The sequence below is a fragment of the Bacillus rossius genome, chromosome 1 (assembly GCF_032445375.1).
Source record: "Bacillus rossius redtenbacheri isolate Brsri chromosome 1, Brsri_v3, whole genome shotgun sequence".
Taxonomy (NCBI): Eukaryota; Metazoa; Arthropoda; class Insecta; order Phasmatodea; family Bacillidae; genus Bacillus; species Bacillus rossius.
In genome coordinates, this window is record NC_086330.1 from 296,610,813 (window position 1) to 296,637,564 (window position 26,752).

Sequence of the window (26,752 nt, forward strand, 5' to 3'; positions counted from 1 at the left end):
CAACGATATTACTTAGTTTAAAAAAAATGTTTTATTTTTTACCCCCTCCCCTACCCCGCTGGGCGTCCATTGCCATCAGTTTGGCCACGACTTCGCCGCTAGGCAGATCCGGCACCTTCTGCTTCGTAGCAGGTAGCCGGACCCCTCTTTGTTCATCGGCTGTTAGCGGCCGACCCCAGGGACATGTCCCAGAGGGGCCCGCCACCAACAGCAGCGGCGAAGTCTTGGCCGGCGGTGTTGGAGGAGGAGGGGGAGACGACGGCCCTTCCAGCAGGTCTTCTGCGAAGAAGGCCGCCGCAATGTCGGCTGGTATACTGGTCCCCACACCCTCCTCCACCTCTTCCTCGAAGAAAGAGGCCGCCAACGCTGATGGTATCCTTTCCATTTGTCTTGGGGTTGGGGAGATCTGTAGAACGTCACACAAATTTCAGGCATCCTATCAAGAGGACGATTTATATAAATTTTAAAAAAAAAAACCAGGGGAATATTTTATTTTTACATTTAATCAGGATAGATTGAATATACTTTGAGAGGCAACTTGAAACAAACTTTTATTTTTACGTTAAATCAGGATAGATTGAATATACTTTGAGAGGCAACTTGAAACAAACTTTTATTTTTACGTTAAATCAGGATAGATTGAATATACTTTGTGAGGCAACTTGAAACAAACTTTTATTTTTACGTTAAATCAGGATAGATTGAATATACTTTGTGAGGCAACTTGAAACAAACTTTTATTTTTACGTTAAATCATGATAGATTGCATATACTTTGAGAGGCAACTTGAAACAAACTTTTATTTTTACGTTAAATCAGGATAGATTGAATATACTTTGTGAGGCAACTTGAAACAAACTTTTATTTTTACGTTAAATCATGATAGATTGCATATACTTTGAGAGGCAACTTGAAACAAACTTTTATTTTTACGTTAAATCATGATAGATTGAATAATATGCAAGCTTACATGGTAACAGGGAATATATTTTTTTTTTTCAAAAACATCTCTACACATTTTCTTTAACATACCGACGGTTTTTCTCTCCACACGCATAATGGAAAGAATCATGGCGCAGCGCGGTGGGGGGAGGTGAACACACCCCTCTCGGGATAAGTTTTTTTTCTTTTGTGTGTGGGGGGAGGCGGAAGAAGCGCTGTTGTTTGCCTTCAACCCCCACACACACACACATATATATACACGCTTGAAAACCCTCCGAGCAGGGGAGGAGTGGTGAGCGCTGTTGTGTTCCTGCAACCACTGCTCGGAGGTTATGTCAGCAGTGTTCGTCTCACTGGTGAACGTAATCAGAGGGGAAAAAAAATGGTAATATGTACAATGATTAGGAGGGATCGGGCGAGGCACGAGTTTTAAAAGGACACAGATCTTTATGTCCCCAAGGTAATGTGCTGACACCGTCTTCAGAAAGCCAACGCTTATCGTCTCCTGAAGACAATGCTACCTTGTTCACTCGCTCCGTAAACACGGCGTGGCCTCGCGAACGGAAATGGTATTGACTGCCTAGAATCCGTGAATTTTTAAGCAAGCAATCCAGGTAATGAGGGAACAGAAGTGATCGGATTACGTTGGCCTTAACTCCTTTCGCTTTACGCATACAAGAACCATCCTCCATCTTGTATGCGTAGAGTTTCGGGCGAAGACCCACGTATTCCGTAATGATCTTGCCAGCGGCTTCATCTTTCATCACCCCTGTTACACCCTTGTTGACTAAGGGGAAGCGTTGATCATTACCTACTACACACCACCACCATCCTAGTTTTAATTTGCTGAAATACGTAAAGTATATTTTTTTTATCATCACGCTATAAGCATAAGTAATGCCTATAGCTTTTTTTATTTATTATTATTATTATTATTATAGACAGACATGCTACACACCAAATTAAGCATACTATAACTATACTGGTCTAGTACTATAAGAAAACATGGCTACACTTCAGTGTGTGTTTTTTTCCCTTCAAAATTTGGCATCTACTACTACTACTACTACTACTACTACTACTACTATAGTCATAGAGTAGTGTCTGACGAAATAATACTTTCTTTTATATTCAAACTTGAGAGAAATGCAAAAAAACAAAAACAATGAATATAAATGGGGAAGAAAAAAAATATGGCGGCCTTGTATGCTGTGCTACAAGAAGATGGCGGCCTGGTGTGCTATGCTACAAGACGGCGGCCTGGTATGCTGTACTACAAGATGGCGACTTTCAGCAATCGATTGTCATACATATATATATAATATTATTTAATTTTTTTTCCAAGGTTGGCTGTTCTGGTTACTTCCTAGCAGTCGAAATTATTATTATTATTATTATTATTTCCAATGTTGAAATAAACATGGCGGCCGGCCCGTTTTTTTTAAATTTCCCGCTTAGCAATATAACAAATATATAAAACATGGCGGCTGACTAGCAGCCGACACTATACATATTTTTTTTTTAAATTTCCCGCCGTTTAAATTGGCCGACTAGCACTATAAAAAAATAAACATGGCGGCTGCATAGCAGCCGATGCGCCTCGTTTAAATTTACCGCTTAACACTATAAAAAAATAAACATGGCGGCCGCCCGTTTTTAAATTTCACGCTTAGCACTATAAATAAAATATATACCTTCTCTTTAAAAATAAATAAACATATTTTATAAGCATATATATACAACATCTGAAATTATTTTCTCCAATATGGTCTCGTGGTCCTGTGGTTAGCATGACGGACTAACGATCCAGAAACGAAGGTTCGAATCCAACCGTCGCCACCCCTCACATTTTTATACTTGTAAAAATAATTCCGGCGCGCGACACTAGCGCTACCTAGCTCCCTCATTTAGAAACATACACACACACCCCCTCACCCTCCATCCCCCCTCCGCAACGAACACGCCCGAAGTTACCCGACGAGATATATCGATCCTACCGAAGTTGGCTCACGATCAATACACCCAACCACCCTCCACGTGACGTCACCAACCCAGACAAGCACCTGTCAGGAAAACACCTGTCAGAAAAACACCTGTCAGAAAAAACACCTGTTGCACATGCACCTGTCACACATGCACCTGTCACACATGCACCTGTTGGACAGGTGCACAACAGGTGCACGACAGGTGCACGTGCACCTGTCGTTTGTTGACACTGTCCCAGAACCGGCGTGCTCCCCCTACTGATAGACTACATAATAATTTTTATGCCATCCATATCTTAAAACAAAACAAACTGGAACAAGCCCTAGATGAATATTTGTGATTTCATTTTAAATTATCATGGAGAAATGTGAGTTGCTCAACATGCTGCGGCAGAAGCATTTCACGATGATCTGTGACTATGTTCCCTGCAGTGGAAAACACTCTCTCACTTGCCACTTGTGTAGCTGGAATATGTAAGTAATATCTGGCTACAGCAGCCAAATGTGGATAGTGATCTTTGTTTTTTTTCCACCATTCAAATGGATTGGTGGTCCTCGGTAAACGAGCTGCTGACAAATATTCCAAAATTTCTTTTTCAATGTCATCTGTGGTTGTCTTGTATGATGTCAGAGGCAATTTGTCTAGCTCATCCCACAGTGACACTGCTGAAGATGTTGTTGGTTCTGTTGGCTGAGGGGACACTTTCTCGATGCATAAGGTTTTAGTTACATTCATTAACCTTGATATTTCATTTTTCATTAAAGTTATAGCATGGTCTTTTTCATTTTCATTGAAGACTGCAAGTTTGTACCTAGGATCTGTGAATGTACTAAGAACATTTACAGTGTCTATTTTATACAGAGGAAATCTACTTTTTAATGATTTCACCAAATTTCGAGCAAATGGTATACCGGTGCCATTTTCATTCCTTCTTATATGATTATTAGTAGATGCCTCCAAGCAATGAATCATTGGTATGATCATTGATGATGTAGGATACGAATTTCCACTAGATTCTTGTGTTGCCTCAGCAAAAGGCTTGAGTACCTCAACAACCCCTACAGCTAATTTCCATTGTGACGAAGAAAGGCACTCAATGTCTGAATTAGATGCTGTCAGTTCCGCAGCAATGGCCTCTTTTAAAGATATTAATCTTTCGAGCATCATGAATTCACTGCACCAACGTGTCTCAACATCTTGTATGACCTTCAATGGTGGGAGGTTCATGGTTTCTTGTAGGGTTTTCAGTCTCATTGTTGAAGCATGGCTTCGATTATAGTGTCCAACAATTGCACGGGATTTGGAAATGAGACCGGTTACATTAGGTGTAGAACTCTTTGCGTCATGAATTTCCAACTGTAACGTATGAGCAAAACATTGTCTTTGGTTCCACTGAGTACCAGAAATTGCAGCGTGCAAATTGCTAGCATTATCGGTGACAATATAAATCTTTATATTGCTATCCTGCATGGGAGGTGGTATATGCCAACTTTGACACATGTCAGATAGAACATGTCTAAGATTTTCACCTGTGTGAGAATCTTTCATAACAGTGTTTCCCAGAGTGAAAGACTTATACTGAAAACACTGTGTCAGGTAATGACATGTAAGGGACATGTACCCAGCACCTGCTCTGGATGACCAGTTGTCAGTAGTCAACGCAAGACTTTGGCAGCATGTGGCTTGCGTATCGTCATCTAAACACAAATCTTTGTGTAGCATGTCCTCCAGCTTTTTGTGTTCAGTTTTGTAAAGTTCAGGAATAATGTTCCGTGAAAATGTAGTACTAACAGGTATTTTGTAGTTGGGTTTCAAGTGTTTCATCAGATCCTTGAAACCGTTTTCCTCCACAAAAGTGTACGGCAGATGGCACAAGGCCAACATTCTTGCAATTTTATCTGAAATAGCTTTTGCTTCTTTTCCTTGGGAAGGAAGAGGTTGTTTTTCTTGGAAAAAATGTGACACTGTCTGTTGTTTTAATGTGATTGTACTTGTAGGTAAAACTGACTCTGGTTCTGGGTTTGCTAGTGATTTAATGTACTCTTCATAAACTGTTACATGATGCCTGGACAAATGACTCTTGAGGGTGGTGGTTGTTCCTAGAAAAAAAATATATTTACAATGGTACCTACTACCTCTCTTTTACACACCTCAGTTTATTTTAAAGAGGAAAAAGGGTAATTGTGAACCCCCAGATTAAGTGGGCCTAGATTCAGGTCGTGTCCGATTCGTTATGAGTACCGTGTTTTATCGCATAATCGCCGCACCAAAATTTTTGGCCATCAAAATGTGGAGAAAAAAATTCTCGCATAAACGTCACATAATGTTTTTGGTCCCGCTGTTAGATTCCGAGCGCTTTATGTTGGTAGGTCTCTCGTCTAAAACCATGTATTTTAAAGTTTAAATTTAATATTAATTCGGATATTACCGCTTACTAATTGAATTAATAGAAGTACAAAGTTGTCTGACATGTAAATTTTCTTTTAAAAACGTAAAATACATGTTCAAAAGTTATGCACTTAGTGTGTTTCGTCTTCGTCGCAGCTGGGTACCGCTTATAATCACAGCTTATAATGCAGTTAGCGCTAGTTGGCGTCATTCATATTTAGTTATGTTGATTCCCGTATAGAGCGCGCGCACGTGGTGGAAGATCAATATCGATAGCTCGCCGAATGCATGCAACGAGCGCGCTCTGTTGAGTGCCGAGTCAACTACATTCTACACACTTGGTCCGTGCCTACTACGACAAAAGTTTAGCGTTCGTTGCTGCTCATGGTTTTCGTTTTTCTATTTAAAGTTAAACAAAATGTTTTGGTTGCACAACTTATTAATTTAAATTGTTTAGCGTGAGTTTGTATACTCTAATTTTTAAATGAACGTAATTTACGTGAATATGAATAACTTTACTCAACAAAATTTTTTTTCGCAGAAGTCACACATCTAGTTTTCAAACTTGATTTTAGTATAAAATGTGCGATGATTATGCGTAAAACACGGTATTTATGTATTTTTTTAATGTGGACGTATTTTGACAGTCACTTTTTAGCACTCGTCGTAGCAATAAAAATAATAATAATTTGACCCGTGAATCCAAAAAGTCTACATTTGTAAATGCTACATTTACCGCAATAATTTTTAAGAAAATAATAACATCATGGTATACAAGTTACTACAACACTTAATTATTATCAAGTCTTAAGAAAAAGACAAACAACGGTTTACTCCGGAACACGTTTATTTTACCGCCGTGCATGTGTTTTGAAGGTTAACAACATGGCGTGGTTTATTCAAAAAAAAAAAAAATAAACCCCACTACATACAAAACAGGACGTACAAATTGATAAATACAGCACAGCACGACATAAATATGTACACAATATCGCGACACATATTAATTTTGTTTGTAAAATCTGATATTTAGGGCATGATCTGAGTAAATTTACGCATTATTAAACACCAATGTACGCTGGCCTAACGAACCTGTCGGCGTCTTTAACCGTTTGTTGCAGTTCGAGCAAATTGCTTCGCCGTCACCTTGCTCAAAATATGACCACGAACCACTTCTTTTTCGTTTTGCTTTGTCTGCCATTTTAGCTCACTAAAAATATGCCAAATTTGGAGAATTCCCAAATAAAACACAATATTTACACACTTTTTAAAGATTTTGTGAAGCATGCGTGACGTCATACTAAGTCGATTCTCGTGTGACAATCGCCGCTTTCGAGAATCATTTTCGACCATTGACAGAATCGATTTATGAATGAAGTAAACAAACAATACGTAATTATCTGCTTATTTTCGTTTTGGCTGCGTGCGTCGAAAGTTAAAAACGCGGCTCATAATAGATGTAACCAAATTCTTATTGTTAGATTAACGGGATTTTAATATTTACGTCCTACGAATATCGGCCAATCAAAAATGTGCAAGATAAAAAGTATCAAGTATTTTGATTTTTTCCAGAAACGATTCGATTCGAGATTTCGAATCGAATAATAAATTATTCGCGAATATTTTTTCGATTTCGAATATTCGCAGACCCCTAATTGCTACACACACATCTCTGGTCGTTTTCTTGTTTATTGTTTGAGAAACATGCGGTAGCCTACAACTCGCATAGTTTCGGTTCCCTAGCACGTTCGTGCAACTTCGGATTTCTCTCAAAAATTGAAATTAAAAAAATCAAAGGGTTGTGTTAGGTTAGTCACAACATGCTTGATCTTCTGATTTAGCAGCTGAAGTGGCGTTAATACCAAAACGCAAAACTTCGGAAATCTTCGCAAATTCTTGCAGGGAACCGAAATTACATGAGTTGTAGCCTTCCCAGAAACGTGGCTATACTACATGTATAACTTATTTTTACATGTGTAGGGTGCATTTGTTTTTATAGTTTAAAAAACCGTTCTACTGAACATGTCTTCTAGGAAACGACTTAAAATGTTAAAAGCAGTAGATAAAGAAAATAAAGACTGATGTGGCTAAAAAGTTAGGTATCTCCAAATCAACATTATCCACAATTCTCACCCAGCGATCCAGTTTGGAAGACAATAAAATGTAAAAAAAAAAATTCTTAACTTTTAAATTTTATATTTTTGATTTATTACAGCATTTTTGCAAACAGCTTGTCTTGATTCCAAAGGTAGGCTTACTGCTTTGGCAAACAACTTACCTACGTATTTCTTTATTGTACATAAACATACTAGTATGTACAGTAGAACCCCGATTTTGCGAACACGGATTCAACGAAAACAGCGATTTAACGTAAAGGTTTTCAGGAACCATCAAAAAACACCAATTTATCAAAATAATAATATAGATTTCCAAAAAATGAAAGTAAATTGTAATGGAAACTTATTAAAAAATACACTCTGTGGTGTCAGTAATAGAATGGAGGTACTATATATTAATATGTGCATTTGCTTCATCTGTCCAATCACAAAAAATAAAAAATAAATTGTTCAAATTGCTTAAAAACTGCGGGCGCTGTAACTGAATTGCGTAGGTGCGTGCCATTGCGCGCGCCTGGATAGATAGACTGTCCGCGACACATGACGTCATGAAGGGTTTCTTTGTCCGCATCCCCCTCCTCCTTCCTTATCCCTAGCTTGACTCACCACGTTATCTTCCAATCACGCCCGCATAGTAACAGTGCTAATCACACGTTTCCAAATATTCCTTTTCCCATCCTCCAGGTTTTTTCAACTTGTGAGCACGTCACACCAATACGCCATTATAATTATTTTCAGTAAGAGCTTTGTGCGCGGTGGTTAGTTTTTGGAATACATTTTTTAAAAGTGCTGTTCGGACTTCGATGTTTTGGAGTAGATAATCACAGCGACAGACCGACAGGATGCGCTCCCACCCTTGCCGTCAGCGATGTTTATTTTGACAGCTCAAGCAATTATCTTTCCCACGTCCATTCGCAGCGTTAAAAAAAAAAAAAAAAAAAACACGGGGGGGGGGGGGTTGCAGATGGAAAAGTAACTATGCATTAAAATAAATATATTTACGGCCCTGCTAAATTTTTTTATTCTATAAAATTCGAGGTATTAGTGATTTTTCAGCAGAAACTGCTGTGTGACTAATAAACAAATTGTATCATAATAACTTAAACTTATAAAGTATTTATTAACAGCGAAGGACAGTCGTATAAGCCCATAAAAATATTTATTTTACAGAGAATGGACTATGCAACCTGGCTTTTGCCGCACTCGGTGTGGGAGGGGAGGAGGATGCTGACAGTTTCTCACGCAGAAGTTTGTAATAAGGAAGGGAATGTGTTGAAATGTTAGTTGATTAAAATGGGGGGGGGGGGGGGGTGTTTTTACATGGTTTGTAGCTGTGGGAGGGATGAGCCTTGAAGAATTAGCAGGGGATGGGAGAGGTAAGCGTCACGTCACATGACGTCAAGCCGCCGCTACCGCCAGTCTGGCCGGACGAGTTTCTTATGCTCTCGCAGAAGCTACCACACCGGCTTTTCGTGCGTGCGGGCGGGTAAGATAACATGGCAGCTGAGACAGCTTTCCGTGCGATAGTGGAAACGCCGAGCTCAGCTAGATACTACCGCGTGCATCGGCGGGATTCTACTGTACATGACTTTATTTACTGTTTTTGGATATCGGCTTTGTTACGTTTTTTTGACGATTCGTTTATGTTACTGGTATTAGAACTGGACAAAACTGGGACACGAGCGGTGGAGCTTTTATTTTTTTTCCGCTAAGCTCGCGTCTATTGGCTGGCTGCTGATGGAAGGTCACGAGTCTGTGCGGAGCGTTGAGTGAGTTATACAGCGCATGCGCAGCTAAGCGAACAGAGAGAGCCAGCCGTCGGCTACGCCGCGCCGTAACAACAGCTGACTGAGTAATTAATTACCTTTCTCCGCGTACGGCGCGCTATATGCATCAATTTGCGGCCATTTTTTTTTAAATTTTTTACTGTGACGCAATGTGTATGTAGTTCGTATTTGTTATAAACGCTGCAGGTTGCGACTGTATTTTAATAAACTTTAACGTATATCTTACACTTTTCATATATTTTTTTGCCTAATTTTTCACGGTTTCTGAAAATCTGTACGTACGACTGAGGTTTACGTACGAACCGGGGGCCGTACGAGCGAGATCAAAAACGTTTGAGATGGAAAGTTGACGAAGTCTGAGATAGCACGGCAGCACAAGATATCGGCGTCGACCCTGTCTACGATATGGAAACGTAGGGACGCGATTATGTGTGCGGGGGTCATTGAAAATCAGTAAATCGGATTTAACGAAACATCGATTTAGAGTAAACATTTTCGGTAACCATAGCAATTCGTTAAATCGGGGTTCTACTGTATGCAGGGCTAGATTTTAAGGAATATTTTAACCTGCCCAACGGACAGGTGTAATCGAAAATTTGCCTGTCCGCCATCCAATTTGCCTGTCCGCTGTTTTACCCAAATAAAAAAAATTTCAAAGTAGCTGAAAAAGTGAGAAAAAAGGATTTTTGCTATATTTTGCACCTATTTTTATAACACACTTAACATCCTTATTTAATCATCATTTTCAGACGAGTCACTGCACGAATTACTTGGCTGATTCGGTTCTGAACATCTTCGATAAGGAGGCTGAAAGGGTCGACGTTTTCTCTGAACATTATGATACCAGAGATTTATTGCTGGTGCTGGATCAAACTCACTTTCAGAAGGTGACTGTATTTGAACACGCATGAGGGCAGACAGTGTATCATCATTCAGACAGTTTCGCCAATCTGTCTTTATAGACTTCAGTCTTTACAGACTTGAGCAGCCCGTAACAAAAACTGATCCAGATGATTTTGAATGGGTTTCGCAGACTTTGCAAAACATTTGTTTTGTTTCGGTGTCGTAACGAAGCCAAAGAAACTCGGAACACCAAAACGTTAAAAAGGTACGGGACCGGGCGATTTTGTCATATTTAACATTATATTCTGACTTGTCCTCGTCCGTTTTTCTTTTCTTTACTGGTAGTTTTGAAGCACCTGTAATGAATTTCCACATTGTGTAACGCAGTTAATTAAATACTTAAACAATCGCCGTGACAAGATAAACTGTAAAAGATTACAGTGTCCTCTGTAAACAAGAAATGTTTATTTTTTAATGCAACAGTTGACAGGTGAATTTTCAAGCAGTCGCAGTCACTGCGGCCACTGTCAGCTGCATCTGGAGTACGCCGTGAAATGTTAACCACGCGAAAACGCTTTTCTGTTAACATACGATGTTAAAGTAGAGCAAGGAATTAGTAAAGTCGTGATTTATAAACACAATAAATTTAAAAAATTATATTTTGAAAGTATACAACGGTAAATTACGTAATTGTTGGCTGCACTGCAACGAAATTAATATTAAAACATGGCAACAAAAACAAACATCATCGGTGTGAGACGTTTTGCATCTCTATCATACGAATACGACTATGTTACGTGAATCATGACGTGAACGTAAGATTTTAAGAATTATGATTCAGAAGATTTCAGCACGGTTTGTACATAACCTACTTTTTTTCCCCGCGATATACAATAGCCAGAGTCGTCCGTCACAAAAGAGCAGCCATTATTGTTTATTTATAGATATTGTCAAAGACGTTTTATTTGCGGTCGCGGTCGCATAAATGTTATTAATCACCTCTGCTGCATTAAGTGCGTGCGAATAACCTCGGCGTCACAAGTTGCACCTGTCCACCGGACAGTTACCTTTTTTATTTTGCCTGCCCGGACGAGATTTTGCCTGTCCCGGGCAGGCGGACAGGTGCTAAAATCGAGCCCTGACTGTATGTATGTAGTATGTATCTTGATCCCAAAGTATAGCTGTTAAAGTACAGTAGAACCCCGATTTTGCGAACACGGATTTAACGAAAACAGCGATTTAACGTAAAGGTTTTCAGGAACCATCAAAAAACACCAATTTATTAAAATAATAATATAGATTTCCAAAAGATGAAAATAAATAGTAATGGAATCTTATTAAAAATTACACTATGTGGTGTCAGTAATAGAATGGAGGTATCATATATTAATATGTGCCTTTGCATCATCTGTCCAAATACGAAAAAATTAAAAAAAATTGTTCAAATTACTTAAAAACTCCGGGTGCTGTAACTGAATTGCGTAGGTGCGTGCCATTGCGCGCGCCTGGATAGATAGACTGTCCGCGACACATGACGTTATGAAGGGTTTCTTTGTCCGCATCCCCCTCCCCCTCTCCTATGCCTGGCTTGACTCACCACGTTATCTTCCAAACAGGCCCGCATAGTAACAGTGCTAGCCAATAATCACACGTTTCCAAATATTCCCTTTCCCATCCTACAGGTTTTTTCAACTTGTGACCACGTCACACCAATACGCCATTATCATTATTCTCTAGAGTTGTAAAAGTAACGAAAAAATGTGTACCCGTATTTATTTGTTACTATAACAATTAGTACTCGTTACTATCGTTATGTTACTCGTTACTTCTGATACCGCATTACATGCTATGTTATGTTGCAGCAACGAATCGAGTCGTATTGCGTACGCGTACAGTATGACGTCGCGTAAATAATAATAAATAGAATATAAACAATTAACAATATTTGATAATTAACAATTTTTGTTAACCAAGAAACAATTAAATCTCATTAGAGCGGCTTTTTTATACTATCACTTTTAAGATAAGAACAAAAAACGTTTAAATACGCGATAATAAAAAACATTTCTAATTTGTAAACAATACTTTCTTACGTTGTATCTGTTCCAATCTCAAACTTTGTCTACACACACAATACCTTTAATAAACAGTAAAAAACTTTGACGACGAATTTCCAAATTATACTTTACTTAATAAACAAACATCGTTCTTTGTAACGCAAATTCATCGAATATGCGCGCGCATGCGTAAAACATACGAAAAATGCGAGTAACGAGATGCAGCCGTGTGTAACGTTTCGTTACTCGTTACTAGATGGCGCTACCTGTTACTCAGTACCGAATACATACGGTTTGCTACAGCTCTATTATTCTCAGTAAGAGCTTTGTGCGCGGTGTTTTAGTTTTTGGAATACGTTTTTTATAAGTGCTGCGCAGCTCAGCGAACAAAGAGTCAGCCGGCGGCCACGCCGCGCCGTAACAGCAGCTGACCGAGTACAGTGACCTTTCTCCGCGTACGGCGCGCTATGGACTGTAAATTTCTATCAATTTGCAGCCTTTTTTTTTTTTTAATTTTTTACTTTGACGCAATGTGTATGTAGCTCGTATTTGTTATAAACGCTGCAGGTTGCGACTGTATTTTAATAAACTTTAACGTATTTCTTACACTTTACATATTTTTAAACTTTTTTTTATTTTATGCCTCATTTTTCACGGTTTCTGAAAATCTGTATGTACGACCGAGGTGTACTTACGAACCGGGGGCCGTACGAGCGAGATTAAAAGACGTTGAAGATGTAAAGTTGACGAAGTCTGAGATAGCACGGCAGCACAAGATATCAGCGTCGACCCTGTCTACGATATGGAAACGTAGGGACGCGATTATGAGTGCGGGGGTCATTGAAAATCGGTAAATCGGATTTAACGAAACATCGATTTAGAGTAAACATTTTCGGTAACCATAGCACTTCGTTAAATCGGGGTTCTACTGTAATTGATGCTTGTACCACTCATATTGGTATTAGATTTTCTACTTTGTTTTTTAACAAGATCGAGTTATGTTCAAAACCCCAAAACAGGCAATCATTGTGATTTCGGTATAAAGATCTTCATTATAACAAACTGCCATAATTTTGGTCCCTTTGTGTTCTTTATAATGAAGCTCTACTGTATGTATCTCTCTATTTGTATTTATTTCTTTATATCTACATATATACCTCGCACTATCTCTATGTATTCTATATGAGGGTACTGATTGCTTCGTTGTAAATATCACACGGGTGTTTTTTACTTGTATGAGAAAATTAAAAATGATAAGGCATCTAGTGCTGCAACATTGTCAACACACACTTCGTGCGTGTACTGCATGTTGTATCTAACCCCCTCCAACACATTTGATTCTAAATTGGACTTTTAGTAAGGATCCCTAATGTTATTGATAATATAATATAGCCTATAGCCTTCCTCGATAAATGTTCTATCCAACACTGAAAGAATTTTTCAAATGGGACCAGTGGTTACTGAGATTAGTGCGTTCAAACAAACACAAACAAACAAACTCTTCAGCTTTGACTTGAAAACCAATTGCTGTTGCTTTATCCTTTCATTTTATTTCCTTTACAAAGTGCTCGGAATCTAATTGGGATTAAAAAAATTGTGCACCTTTTATGCCAAAATTTTTTTTTAATGCTCTAAAATAACAGTATGATGATTGTATGATAAAACACTTTATAAGATTTCGCTGTAGAGTTTGCATGATAATAGACGTGATTTTATGCTTGTTGCACATGTCAAATATGCATAGAGTTATGAGAAAAAGATAGTAGTCTTGTCCTGTTCAGTACAGTAAACTCTCCTGTCGAGTCGAACTTTACCTACATGCTTGTCTCGAGTTTTTGCTCACCCTTAAAAAATTAATTATAAATAAAATAATATTTAACTGTGGCATCGTAACCTTGATCTACATAATCTGACTTACTACCTTACCGAAAAACATTGTCAATAATATATTCTGTAAGATTGGGGAAAGACAGTGGCCTGCATTGTCACAATGTTAAGGCCTCTCAAATGTTTTAATGTAAAAGTGTAAGGAATGTGAATGGTGTCAAGGGCTCTCATAGGTGCTTTTACATTTGGACTAAAACATTTATGCACACGTTATCATCAAGTGAGTGTGGACTGGTCGTCGTTGTCGGCAGGTACAACTGCCGCTGGATGCGACTCATGCCGTGGCCATTGCGGCGGTGGAGGCCACGGACAAGACGCTGGCGGCAGCTGTCGTGGTGCTGACGACGTCGGGCCGCTCGGCCCACCTGGTGTCCAAGTACAAGCCGCGCTGCCCTATCATTGCAGTAACGCGCTTCGCCCAGGTGGCGCGACAGTGCCACCTCTACCGCGGCATCCTGCCCCTGCAGTACACAGGTGCGCATGCTGCTCCTAGTTGCGTCAATACCCCTGAGCCTTAATAACCTCTATAGAAGTTATGGTGAATTTAATGAAATGCATGACATTCTACTATATAACACTGAACTGTGACAACTCGAAATTGAGCAGCTTTTATGTAAATCTGAACTCTAATCAAAAAAATTTTTCTTATTAAATTTAATTATGTCATTCCTTAACAGGAACATATGAATAAAATGGTTGGAAAAAACTAATTTTACTCTTGCATTATCATCTCCCTCTAATTTACTTCTTTTACTTCCCTGATGTTGGTACACTTTCAAAAACATAAAGGTGTGTGTTCTCAGTTTGTGTTCCATTTCAGAGTTAGCCTGGCTCGGCAACCCGGAATAATAACAAATACAATTGAAAAAAAGAAACACTATTAAAGTTTTGTTTATATTTAAAAAATAATTTTTTTGTTACATGTTACATTTGTTCAATGTGAGTTGCCGCAGCCGGACGTCACACCGGTCTGACGACGTCACAACAACTGATAACTGAACGAAATATGAAGCAACGACTGCCGACTGCTGGCTACTGCCGACTGTAGACGACAACTGAATATGCACCATGCAGTTACCGTCCCTTTACAAGAACAAAACAAAGGGAGGCAACCCCGTCGGCCGACCGACCAATCACATTATTTCCTGAAAAATACTGGCATGGGGAGATACATCACGCCACCTCAAGGTTTGCCCTGATTGGCTGGCGAGACTGCACCCAGTGAAAGTGCCAGTTTTTTGGTGCGCAGTTGTGCATTCACATATTGGGTTTTTCCAATGATGCACTATCTTGAGGCGTGAATAACTGACCTGCTGGCGGCAGTGTGTCGCGCCCATGTCCTTTATTTTTAATCTTTTTAGTATGTTCTAGAAATTTTCCGGCCAACCATCCATACTATGCTTTAAAATATGTCAACAACGTTAATAATACACATGTTAATTTTCAATTATGAAGTCAACAATTTATAAAACACTAGGTACTAAATAAAACCTGAATTAATAATCATCAAAACACCAATAAAATATTAAAGAAAAAAATAATTATAGAAAGATTCACAAAAACATTAAACATAAAAAACAGTTTTAGTTAAACATGAAGAATAGTAGGGGGCAGGATTTCTGCAATGTTATAATTGTTATTACCCTCTTTTATCGCGTAATCTGCGCACTCGCATAATCGTCGCACCTATATTTTTGGCCATCAAAATTGATATAAAAACTTCTCGCGTAAACGTTGAAAGATGTTTTTGGTCGTGCTATTAGATGCCGAGCACTTTGTGTAAATCTAATATTTATTCGAAAATTACCATTTATTTATTTAATTATCGGAAATACGAAGTTGTCTGACGTGTAAATTTTCTTTTAAAGACGTTCTTAAAAGTTATTTCCTTTTTCTGATCGCCTGCGTCGCTGCGGTGTACAGCTTTGTAAACATGTAGCCAGCGCTAGTTGGCATCATTCGTGTTTGGTTATGTTTCCCGTATAGAGCGCACGCATGTAGTCGAATATCGATATCTTGCCGATTGCATGCATCGCATACTCTCTGTCAGGTGTGGAGTTAACTACATTTGACGGCCCGCACTCCTTCGTGGCAAATTACGCTTTAGTTCACGTCACAGATTCAAGTGGCTTGCGTTCGTGTCACAGTTTGGTTTTTCTATTTAAAGTTGAAGAAAGGTTTTTGTTTAAGGAACTATTAATATAAATTGTTTGGCGTGCTCTTGTATACTTCACCTTTTTTTTTTAAATAAAGGTACTTTCCATGAACTGGTTTTGTTTTTATAAATAACTTAACCTAACAAAATTTTTTTTTCCGCATAATCGTCACACCCCTACTTTACAAACTAAATTTTACAATAAAATGTGCTATGATTCTGCGAGAAAACACGGTATTTTTAAGTCAATTTGTTCTTGATATGTTTGTTAGTAACTGTTGTAGAAATGTACTGTATGTATCATGATCATAATACAGTAGAGTCCCTCCCGAACGACCCCCCTCTGGAACGACCATTCCGTAAGAACAACCAGTTTTCGAGGAACCGTGAAAAAATTTGAGAAAAAAAAATGAGTTAAATCGGATGAAAAACAAGTGCGCTACACACTATGTACGGCGCTGCCCGTCACGTTTTTCTTGGCGAGCACTGTACTGTTGGCAGGCGCATGCATGGCTAAAAATAGATACCACCCCTCCAGAGTCCAGACTGGCCACCCTAGCGATAACGGTAAACAGTGGTGCGCATGCGCATTTCTGTTGCCGTCTCGATCCCATGTCTTAGTCTTGTGGCTTGTTAGTGTGATCTTGCTCGCTGGTGGATACGCTTCTTTTGCTTGTTGATTCGGATATTTCTTGGTGTATTTGGAATTAAATTTTTCGGGTTATCTTGAATATAGCTTAAATATATTTTTTGTTTATCATTATCTGAAGCTGTAAAAAAAACGTTGCCATCGCTTCGGCCCATTTTTGTTTCGGCCGCTCTATATTTCAAACCACCCAGTTACGTACCATGTAAAATAGCTTTTTGGCCCGACCCTTATTTATAACAACCTCAGCTGTCACACTTTTAAAACCCAGGGAAAATACTCTGACGTCCGCTTCCCTTCTCACGTCGGTTGGTTATTATGTCCGCCGCCCGTTAGCTCGCCTGGCGCCGAGAGACGTGTCTGGCAGGCATCCGGCGCGGCGGGACGAATGGAGACGCCGAAAGAGTGGGAAGGGGGGGGGGCAATAAATGGATAAAAAATAAACTACCCACGTTACATAAACTATGCACGATGTTAGTTTAAAGCTGCCCAAATAAAGGACGGTTCTTTCCGTGAAACGGCTGGGGGGGGGTTGGGTTGGGTTTGTGGGGGGGGGGGGGGGGGGGGAATTGGCAAAAAATTGCCCAAATTCTCTGGAACGACCCTTCCGTAAGTACGACCGTTTTTTCGGGAACCGTGAGGGGTCGTTCCAGCAGGATTCTACTGTAGTTAAATAAAACCATTGGTGAAATAAGACATTTTATAGTCATTTTGCTTGAACAGATTTTTCATAAAAAATTTATAACAATGAAACCAGTAGCATGTAAAACTTATTTAAAAACTAAACCAATTCAAATGTAGACCTGTATAATATTGCCCTTGTGACAATAGGTCAGTTTTAGAAAATGCACTTGGTCTGCGGCGAGAGTTGCAATTCCGTGCGTGTTGTGTTTGCAGCAAGCCCCCTCCCTGACTGGCTCAAGGATGTGGACGCACGTGTGCAGTACGGCCTGACGTTTGGCAAGCAGCGCGGCTTCCTGAAGCCCGGGGACGCTGTTGTGATCGTCACCGGCTGGAAGCAGGGCTCCGGCTTCACCAACACCATGCGCGTCGTGTGAGTATCCTCACTTTCCCGCTCACTGTAATTGCACGAATATTATCATTGTATAGCTCCAGGACCTTGAAAGATCCTTATATTTGATACGGGGGCACTCGTTGCGGGGGTCGTAGTCTCTGATATTTAATGACTGAATTTTAATGCGTGCTTGGGTTTTATGGGCGCCACCGTGCCACGTGCACGGACCGATGTGAGACTCTTTCCCAGGGTCGTGACGTCGCCCATGTGAGGCGTGATTTTAATTTCCTCCTGAATACACTTAGCACGAATCCCTGCCTGCTCTCAGCGTCGGGCATGCTATTACCTACGCCGTGGGTTCTCAGGTGCCCCACACGCAGTCACTCTCCACGTGGTCGAAGAGATATAAATAAGGAAATAATACATTTGATTTACACACCTGATTTATTTGGCGAATGCAACTTACACACGTACACGACTGAAACTGTTTAAAACGCCCGCGGCACGAATCGGTTTAGGTGTGGAGACCCCCACGTGGTCACATCTTACATTACGTAATACAAAAGAGAGAAGACCGTTGCTGGTCGTAAGACAATTAGTTATGCAGTCGTCCGACCAAGAGGAGCTCCGAGGACGAAAAGAAAACGATTTAGACGGAATTAAATTGAAACAGAATTACTTGGTGGTGAAACAAGCGGTGAGGTCCCTGGAGTGCTGGCGCGTCTACTCTTGGTCGTTGATGGCGGCGGACTGGGGTGAGATCATGGCTCGACTCAACTAACATGGTGTCCTTCCGCCAAAACAATTGCTGTTAAAGATATTTATGAATTCGTGCCACGGGAAACGAAATTAACATGACACGAAGATGAATTAAAAATTACGTGGCATTTTTTGAATAAAGAGAAAGGATTGTACAAATTATAATTATTAAGATTTAAATTTAATTATTGTCTGGCTTCGGGTTTCCTCGGGAATGTCCGGAAACGCTATTATATTTTGATACCTTATTTTAAATAAAAGTACATAAAACCCTCCCGGCCGATCTGCCGTCACGTTGCACTTAGGGAACATAAAAACAAATAACACAATTATATTTACTTATGTTTTAGGGGTGCGGCGCACTGGCTCGACAGCGCCCTCTTGCCGGGCGAACACACACGCACGCACACGTACGCACGGGTAGGCAGGAGGTTTGAATGGAGGGTGGGTGGTGTTTGGGCGGTGGCATATCGGACTTAAAAGGGGCCGCAGGCCCGGACGATGTCATATTGCTTTTTCCCTTCAAGAGCTCTTGAATAATTTAAGTTTCTGAAGATAGGATTGTAAAGAGTAAATGCTATTAAAATTTTGTATTTCAATACTGTCTGGTAAAACATTGGTGAAATAAATCGTAAGATGATTCAAAACACTAGTTGCAGAATTTAGAAATGTTGAAACCAAACTAATATTTATATTCGTTCCGTCTCACGTACTTGTAGTGGGGAAAAAAATTAAAACTTAAACCATGGACTTCTATACATAACTCGAACACTCCTTTGTGATGGCCTGTAAATATGAATGTGATAGCTGCAACAGCATATAAATCAATATTCACAATACGATCTACCATTATTAGAGACAGGTGTTTTCGGTGAAAAAATTTTGTTGATTTTAAAACTGCAATATGAGGTTTAATATGTCATTTAAGAGTAGAACTACACAGTTTCATACATAACTTAACCAAATATTTGCACAGAACAAGCAACAATTCAACAACAATGCAGAGCATTTCCGCCTTCTACTGGCAGACGGCAAGTCCCCAGCGCCTTAAAAAAAATTAGTGGTGGATAATTAAAATGTGTTGTAAAATTTTTACTGTAACATAATTAAATGAAACTCTCTCTTATACAAACCACAAAAATAAATACTTTTCTAGACCTATGTATGCCTTTTAAACTCTGTAAGGCCTACCAAAATTCCGAGTAGGATAATTCACAAGATATTATTGCACAATTTATACAAACTTTTTTGTCTGCATTTTTCAGGTTTTAAAAAATGCATATATTTACGAGGCCTAAACATGTTACAAAGCACAGTACTGGAAACTTTTAAAAAATTTACTGACAAAAAAAGCTCAAGTTCTAACCTAAAAACAAATAAGTTACGTCTATTTTTACCTGTGGCTAGGTTATATCAAATTTTTCCAATAAGTGCTGTAAAAAACAGGACTCGCAGCTATATGAATATTTCAAGAGTAGGTAGGCCTAACAAAATTTATTATCGTAACTTTCTTATTATCTGCTTAAGAATGCACAACTGTTAAAATATTGTACGCCCTACCTGCAATGTACTTGTGCATCTATTGACGAAGTTTTGGGTCATCCAGTGATTTAATCGGGATGTTCGCTTCGATAAAAGCTCGAGTTGTTGACATAATGAACTCATTCTTGTAAAATTTTGCTTTTTTTTTTTTTTTGCCGTCAACAAGGCTGATTCCAGCGAAACTTGCCTTTTTGCACCGGATTGTTGACTTTCCTTGTTTTTGTTATGCGAGGCACTGTTTTTTTGTGTGTTTCAAGCACGTGTCTTTCCATTGCCACTCTATTCTAACATTGTAGTACTTGCACATGAGAATTTTTTGCACTTTGACAAAGACATAGAATTCTTCGCTCGCAAACTCAGCCGCCCTGTTAAATACTGTCACAACCATTTTAAAATCAACGTTTTACAAAAAGAAACAGAGCAAAAACGTTTGATTACATCCACGCCATTTTAACAAACTGTGGCAACTGGCGAGGTGATATCGCGACACGAATACTACTTCCTAGACTATCGAAAGTCGTTAACAATTGATTATAATCGACTGCTGTTATAGAGTCATCAAAATACGGACTTTAGCTATTTTCAGTGTTTTTTCTTAATTTTTTTCGTGATTTCTCTAAGTAATTGATAATTTCACGTTTTTAAGTTTATGTATATTAATTTCGTTAATATTTCGCGATTTCGCGCATCGCAAAAAAAACCTGTCTCTAACCATTATGCACTGTAGTGGCAGCTTACTTGCTGTATGTATCTATGATGAAACAGACTTTGTCACTCAAAAACTAAGCAAGCAAAAGTAAATAATGGTTTCAAATTATGAAGAAAATTGGCAGAAAATGTTTGTTATAATGCTGAACTGTCAACAGCGAAAGCTAGTGAATAATCAGGGTTAAAATATCTATATAAGCTTATTGAATCACTATTTTGTAAATACATAATTTTAATAAAAATATAATTTTTTTGGAAATTTATTGGATTTTATGTACATTCAAACTTTTAAAACATTCCCTCACAAAACAATTTCCTGTGTCGTACAATCAAATGTTTGCTACGGTTTTTGTTAACTTAAAGGTGATAAAAAATAGGGTTAATTTTTTCTTTGTAATAATGGCATTAACTAAGAGTGCAATTAAAAGCAAAGAGTTCCATTAAAAGAAAAGCTGGACATTATAAACCAATTTAATTCCAACCCCAAGGTTCCACAAGTGGAAATCGCTAAAGAGCTGGGAATACCACCAACAATGAATACCATTGTTGCCAAACAAATTAAAATACTTTCCGAATATTTCATCTACATGTAAGAAAAGAAAAAGTGGAAAATCTTAAGACATTGAAAAACTATTGCTTCAATGGCTTAGACAGCAGTGTGCACAAAACATCCCATTGAGTGGTATGAAAAGAAAAACCGATTGCTTTGACACTTAATGTTGATTTCAAAGCATCAAATGGTTGGCTTGACTGTTTTAAGAAATTGAACCGTCATTGTGTACAAGGCAATAAGTGGAGAATCTGAGAGTTTGAGTGGAGAATTAATAGATGCATGGTAAGTATTATTGCCTCAAATTCTGAGTGCGAACCGAAAAACATTTTCAGTGTTGATGAGTTCGGCCTCTTTTTCCAAATGCTGCCTGATAACATATTTGTTTTAAAAGGAAAGGCTTACCATGAGGGTAAGCAAATCAAGGAGAGGCGAATGACTGTTCTTGTGGGGGCCAACATGAATGGTTCAGAGAAGCTTTCACTGGCCAAAAATCCATGATATTTTAAAAATGTGAAAACTTTACCATGTATGTACACTAATGACTAGAAACCCCGAAAAATGGGGAAGCACGAAATTCACGAAATAACTCGAAACTTTGATACTTTAAACAAATTTTGCAACTTTCCTTTGATTTTGACATAGTCCTGAAATTCGCAAATTTTTGGGCAAAATTCTCAGTTTTCTGCATGAGATTCTGGCTTTTTCGCACAAAATGATTTCCTTATGTTGCAAGTTCTATTTATTTACGCCATCATAAACATAGGCGTGAAATTAACACAGACTGAAAGACTAGTGCCGTGATATTATCTTCGTTTTCACAAGTTGCTGAAATCCACGTATTTTTATCTCTGTTTACAAGCAGTAAATATTGCCATCGCAAATGAAAACAAAACGTAACACATGTCAACAATCGATATGTGCGCACTACCAACACAACAAAATTGACTGTCCACAGTTTTTGTGTTTTGAATAATGGTTGTTTCTGCCGCAAGGCGCTATGGTGTCGATTTTTCTAACCTACTTTAATCGCCTGGAGCTAAGATGGCAGTCAATTTGCGTGCACATATCTATGTTTGCGTGCACAAATGTATGAGTGTTTACAAATACCGTCTCCATATTTTGTAAGTTTTGTGATACAATTGAATTTATGGCTAAGATGCCGAAAACTTTGACAATATTTGATCGCAAAAGAGAGATGAAATTGGATGGATTTTATATTTTTGATCAGCAGGACAAAATAATGTTGTGCAAGTTCTGCAACGTGCGGGTTGATTGGACACGTGCAAAAAGCATGTGGCAAATGACACACACGAAAGAAAAAAATAATTATTTCGTCAGGCAAATTCTACCGTGTCTAAACAAATCTCGATAGGCGACAGCGTGAATAAAGCAAACAAGCCTGAAAGTGCAAAAACAAGAATTTGTTTCTAATTTTGTTGATATGATGCTGTTAACATTCCTTTGGAAAAAGCTGATCATCCAGCTTGAGGGAAAGGTTGAACACCCATCCTTGTTGAAGGTTAGCCTTATTTATTTATAAATGTTTCCCCCCTCTAATAAAAGTAAATAAGCATATATAGGCCTAACTTACCTTTGGTGCCAACTTACCTTTACTTCAAATAAATATGCAAGTACCTCAGATTAACAAACACATAAATAGGATGGATTGCATTGTGAAATGGTGAGCACACCACAAGATATTTTTGATTGATTGATTGTTTTAAGAAGGCAGGCTTTGGAGATGACATTGTAGCCCCAACTGATGATGATGCATGCAATAATGCATGGAAAAGTTTGCTAGGCAAACTAAAAATCATGTGCACTTTTGACGACTACGTTGAAGCTGATCTGCCTTGTGAGCCTCAAGTGTGCTGAAGCGAAAGCAAGCAGCAGCAACAATGGCGTGGTTGCAGTAGAAGATGATGACAAATAGGATGAGGATGAGGAAAGTGAACCAAGGGCACCACCAAAACCAACCTGTTCTGACACCTTAGTGCATCTGGAAGGGCTGCGGGACTTTATTCAAGGAACTGCAAATGTGCTAGAAAATATCTGGCAAAGGGTCTGGCACATTTAAAATTTCATAATGCAGGAAGCTGAGAAGAACTAAGCAAACAAAATGGGATCACTTTTTTCGAACAATTTAATTTAGAATGTGTATTAGAGACGTGCGAGTCTCGGTAATAGCGAGAAATATTGAGATCAAAATATTCTCGATTTCATCTCGAACATTATAGAATTTCGGATAATTTCGAGAATTTGTATTGCTTAGCTCTGATTGTCTATTTATGCATTTAAATAAAGCAAAGTTTTTACTGACATGTAAAAAAAGAGCTACTAGGTACTTAAAATAAAAACTTGAATCAGTTACCACATGCCGACATAACACAGTGTATGTTCTATTGTTAGGGCCAATGAAAAATGGTAAATAAAAAAGGCCCATTTCTGTGAATAAAAAGAGTTATTTCGGTGCCAAATTTCGGTGAAAAAAAAATTGTTTAGTTAGAAAAAATTACTATTTCGTCATTATAATTTTATACACATGTATATGTTTGATGGAATAATTGTTTTATTTGGTCGAAATTTATCAAAAACAATGTTTTGAAGTACATTCACATCTAAAATTTAGCACGCTGCATTTGTAATTAAAATTCTCAAGATTACATACAAAAAAAATCGGAAACTGATCATAAACGTTAGTGGCTCAAGTCCATTTTGACTACCTATCTCTGAAAATCAGCTATTATATGTTTCCTGCAAACTAGTCCCCACCAAAACACTGTACTTATTCAACAGTACAGAGTATTGTTTTTTTTGTTTACTTTTTCACCGCCTCAACTGCGTGTGCGGTATTTGTTCATGTATATGTTGGCACTCTTGGCCGGCATTTATTTTCGTGCATTGCCGTGACAACTACGAAAATAAATAGTCGCCTCGGCTAGGACGCCCAAATACAACAATTAACATTTTGAAAGTTATGATTTGATTGGCTAATATGGAAGTGACGCTATTTTTCTGGACTGCGTTTGGCCGATTCAGAGAAAGGAACAAAGATTGAGTTAAGGCCTATCGACGATTGCGTCACCAGACGCATTTGTGGTCGGCAAAATAATGTCATTTTTGCCGTTTAATGGCCTTCTACGTCTCGTAGGAACGTGTGCGACGACGGAGACTGAGTAGGCGTACGTCTGGATGTAATAATTTTCATTCGTGAAATATATGGTTCTAGAGTAACTTTATGCTTAGTTCCAGAACCTGATGCTTTGTTCACCTTGTGCGATGCTCGAAATTTACAGTGTTTTCACACGTGTATTTTATTTTCCAGTCGACTTGCACATTACAGAACTTGCACATCATGATGCCTTTTTCTTTACTGATTACGTAAAATCCTTCAGTTCTTTCGAAAACACAACTTTCGGCATTTTATACGCTTATCCAGTGACCACAGTAATATGACCAAAATTACACAAAAACTTTCAACGGAAAACGATCATAGATGCGGAAGAGAGACATATTGCATCCACTCGGAAATAAAGAACTTAAACTCGACAGACACGCACTCGTGAAAACAAAATCATAGAACATTTCGACACTCGTAACTACCAACGCCATCTGTGATTTGTCCACCAGTAGCTAAAGTGATAATGTTTATTGCCACGCTCTACTCTATGGGTGCTAGAGAAAAACAAAAGCAAAGATGGCGTCTCACATATAACCTCTTGGAATAATAAACGTTTTGTGCAAGTTCCAGAATGATTCAACGTGATTTTTCGCGATAAAAAAGGTTAATTTCGCGCGAATATCGCGATTTCGTCATATTTCGTGAAAAACCTACGGATTTCGCGCATCACAGCAAATTTCGTTAAAACTAAATGCAGTATATTAACGTCTTATCACTACCAAGTAAGGTTATTTGTATTACACATCATGTGCAAGTGATTTTTTTAAAATTTCGCGATTTCGTCATTAACGAAATTTGACTACCCCTATCTATCGTTTATTTTCCATGTTCACATACATTTTTTCAAAACAGTGACGTTTCACAATTCAAACCAACACCAATACATGTCGCACTTTAAGAACCTGTATTCTATGGAAAGAGCTCAATACTTTTGTTTATTTTCTTTTTGGGGTTAAGTTTAGTTTAAATTACTGGGAAATAAAGGATCGTACAAGTTTTTTTTTTTTTTTTTTAAATTCAGTGCTTATACATGAAATTATTAGAATGGCTGATAGTTCTGGAAATGTTCAAGACCGTAAATTGTCGCACATTTGGAAATTTTATGAAAAACGAAAGGGTGAGGGTGAGTGAAAAGTGTGCAAAAAACGTATTCAGACGGAGACTTGTTCAACAAGTGATCTCTTGCGACACTTGAAACTTCATCCAGCCGCCGAAAAAGATTATTTGGGATTAACAAAGGAAAAAGCTACAAAACAAAAAGAAAATTCTTATAGACAGTTATCAATCCAAGACTGTGTCACAAAGAAACAAGTTAGCAAAGCTAGAAAAAACATAATTGACAGGAAAATTGGTGTAATGATGGCATGTGATTTTCAGCCATACAACATGTAGAGGATCGTCTATTTAAAAGGACTGCTCAATGAATTAGAACCAGGTTATGAATTACCATCTCTCACTACATTTTTCAGTTCTATTGTAACAAAATATTACCATGAAGAAAAAAGCCAAACTTGCAGAAGAAATAGAGATATGTTGATGATGGACTTCAGTCTGTTTCATTTACTACTGACATGTGGTCATCCACAAGGCAGGTTAGTTTTATTTCTCTCACAAGTCACAATTTGACAAAAGACTTTTAGTTGAAATATCATGTCCTTGGAAATTAACCACTTTTCAGGTTCACACACTGCTCTGGCAATACAAGAAAAGCTGACAGCAGCTATAGGCGAAATAAATTTTCCCACCAATTGAATTCCATTGTATATAAGTTACAGATAATGCTAAGAATTTCACAGCTACCATAAACAAAACAATCATGGATTCACACACAGTGTTTTGCCCACGATGCTAAAAGTGAACACAATGTTGCAGACCTTCTAGCAAAAGGCCGGGCAATCGTGGGACATTATCACCACAGCAATGCTCGAGAAAGGCTTCATGCTCTGCAGTACAAACCTGTACACGAGCTGTTACCAATGGTGCCGACAAGATGGAACAGTGAGTTTACAATGCTCTCCTGCCTTGTTGAGCAGCAGGTACCCTTATCTGCAGATCTAGGAGATTCAATGGCAGTAGAAAATTTCACTTTGAGTGAGTGGAAGCTTGCTGCTAATGTAGGTAAGTGTGTTATACAGCCAATAGAACAAGGCACAAGAGAGCTATGTTACTCTAAATTTCCCACTATC

The 26,752-nt window shown here is 38.5% G+C and overlaps 1 protein-coding gene across 3 annotated transcripts in view; it reads left to right on the plus strand.

The window, feature by feature from the left end:
• LOC134527782 (pyruvate kinase-like) overlaps positions 1 to 26,752 on the plus strand; it is a 119,608-nt gene that overhangs the window by 89,174 nt on the left and 3,682 nt on the right. For all 3 annotated transcript variants that reach the window (XM_063360730.1, XM_063360728.1, XM_063360729.1), the window contains 2 exons: positions 14,259 to 14,481; positions 17,706 to 17,862. In XM_063360730.1, the coding sequence (XP_063216800.1) occupies positions 14,259 to 14,481; positions 17,706 to 17,862 (380 nt within the window). The remainder of the gene's footprint in view (positions 1 to 14,258; positions 14,482 to 17,705; positions 17,863 to 26,752) is intronic.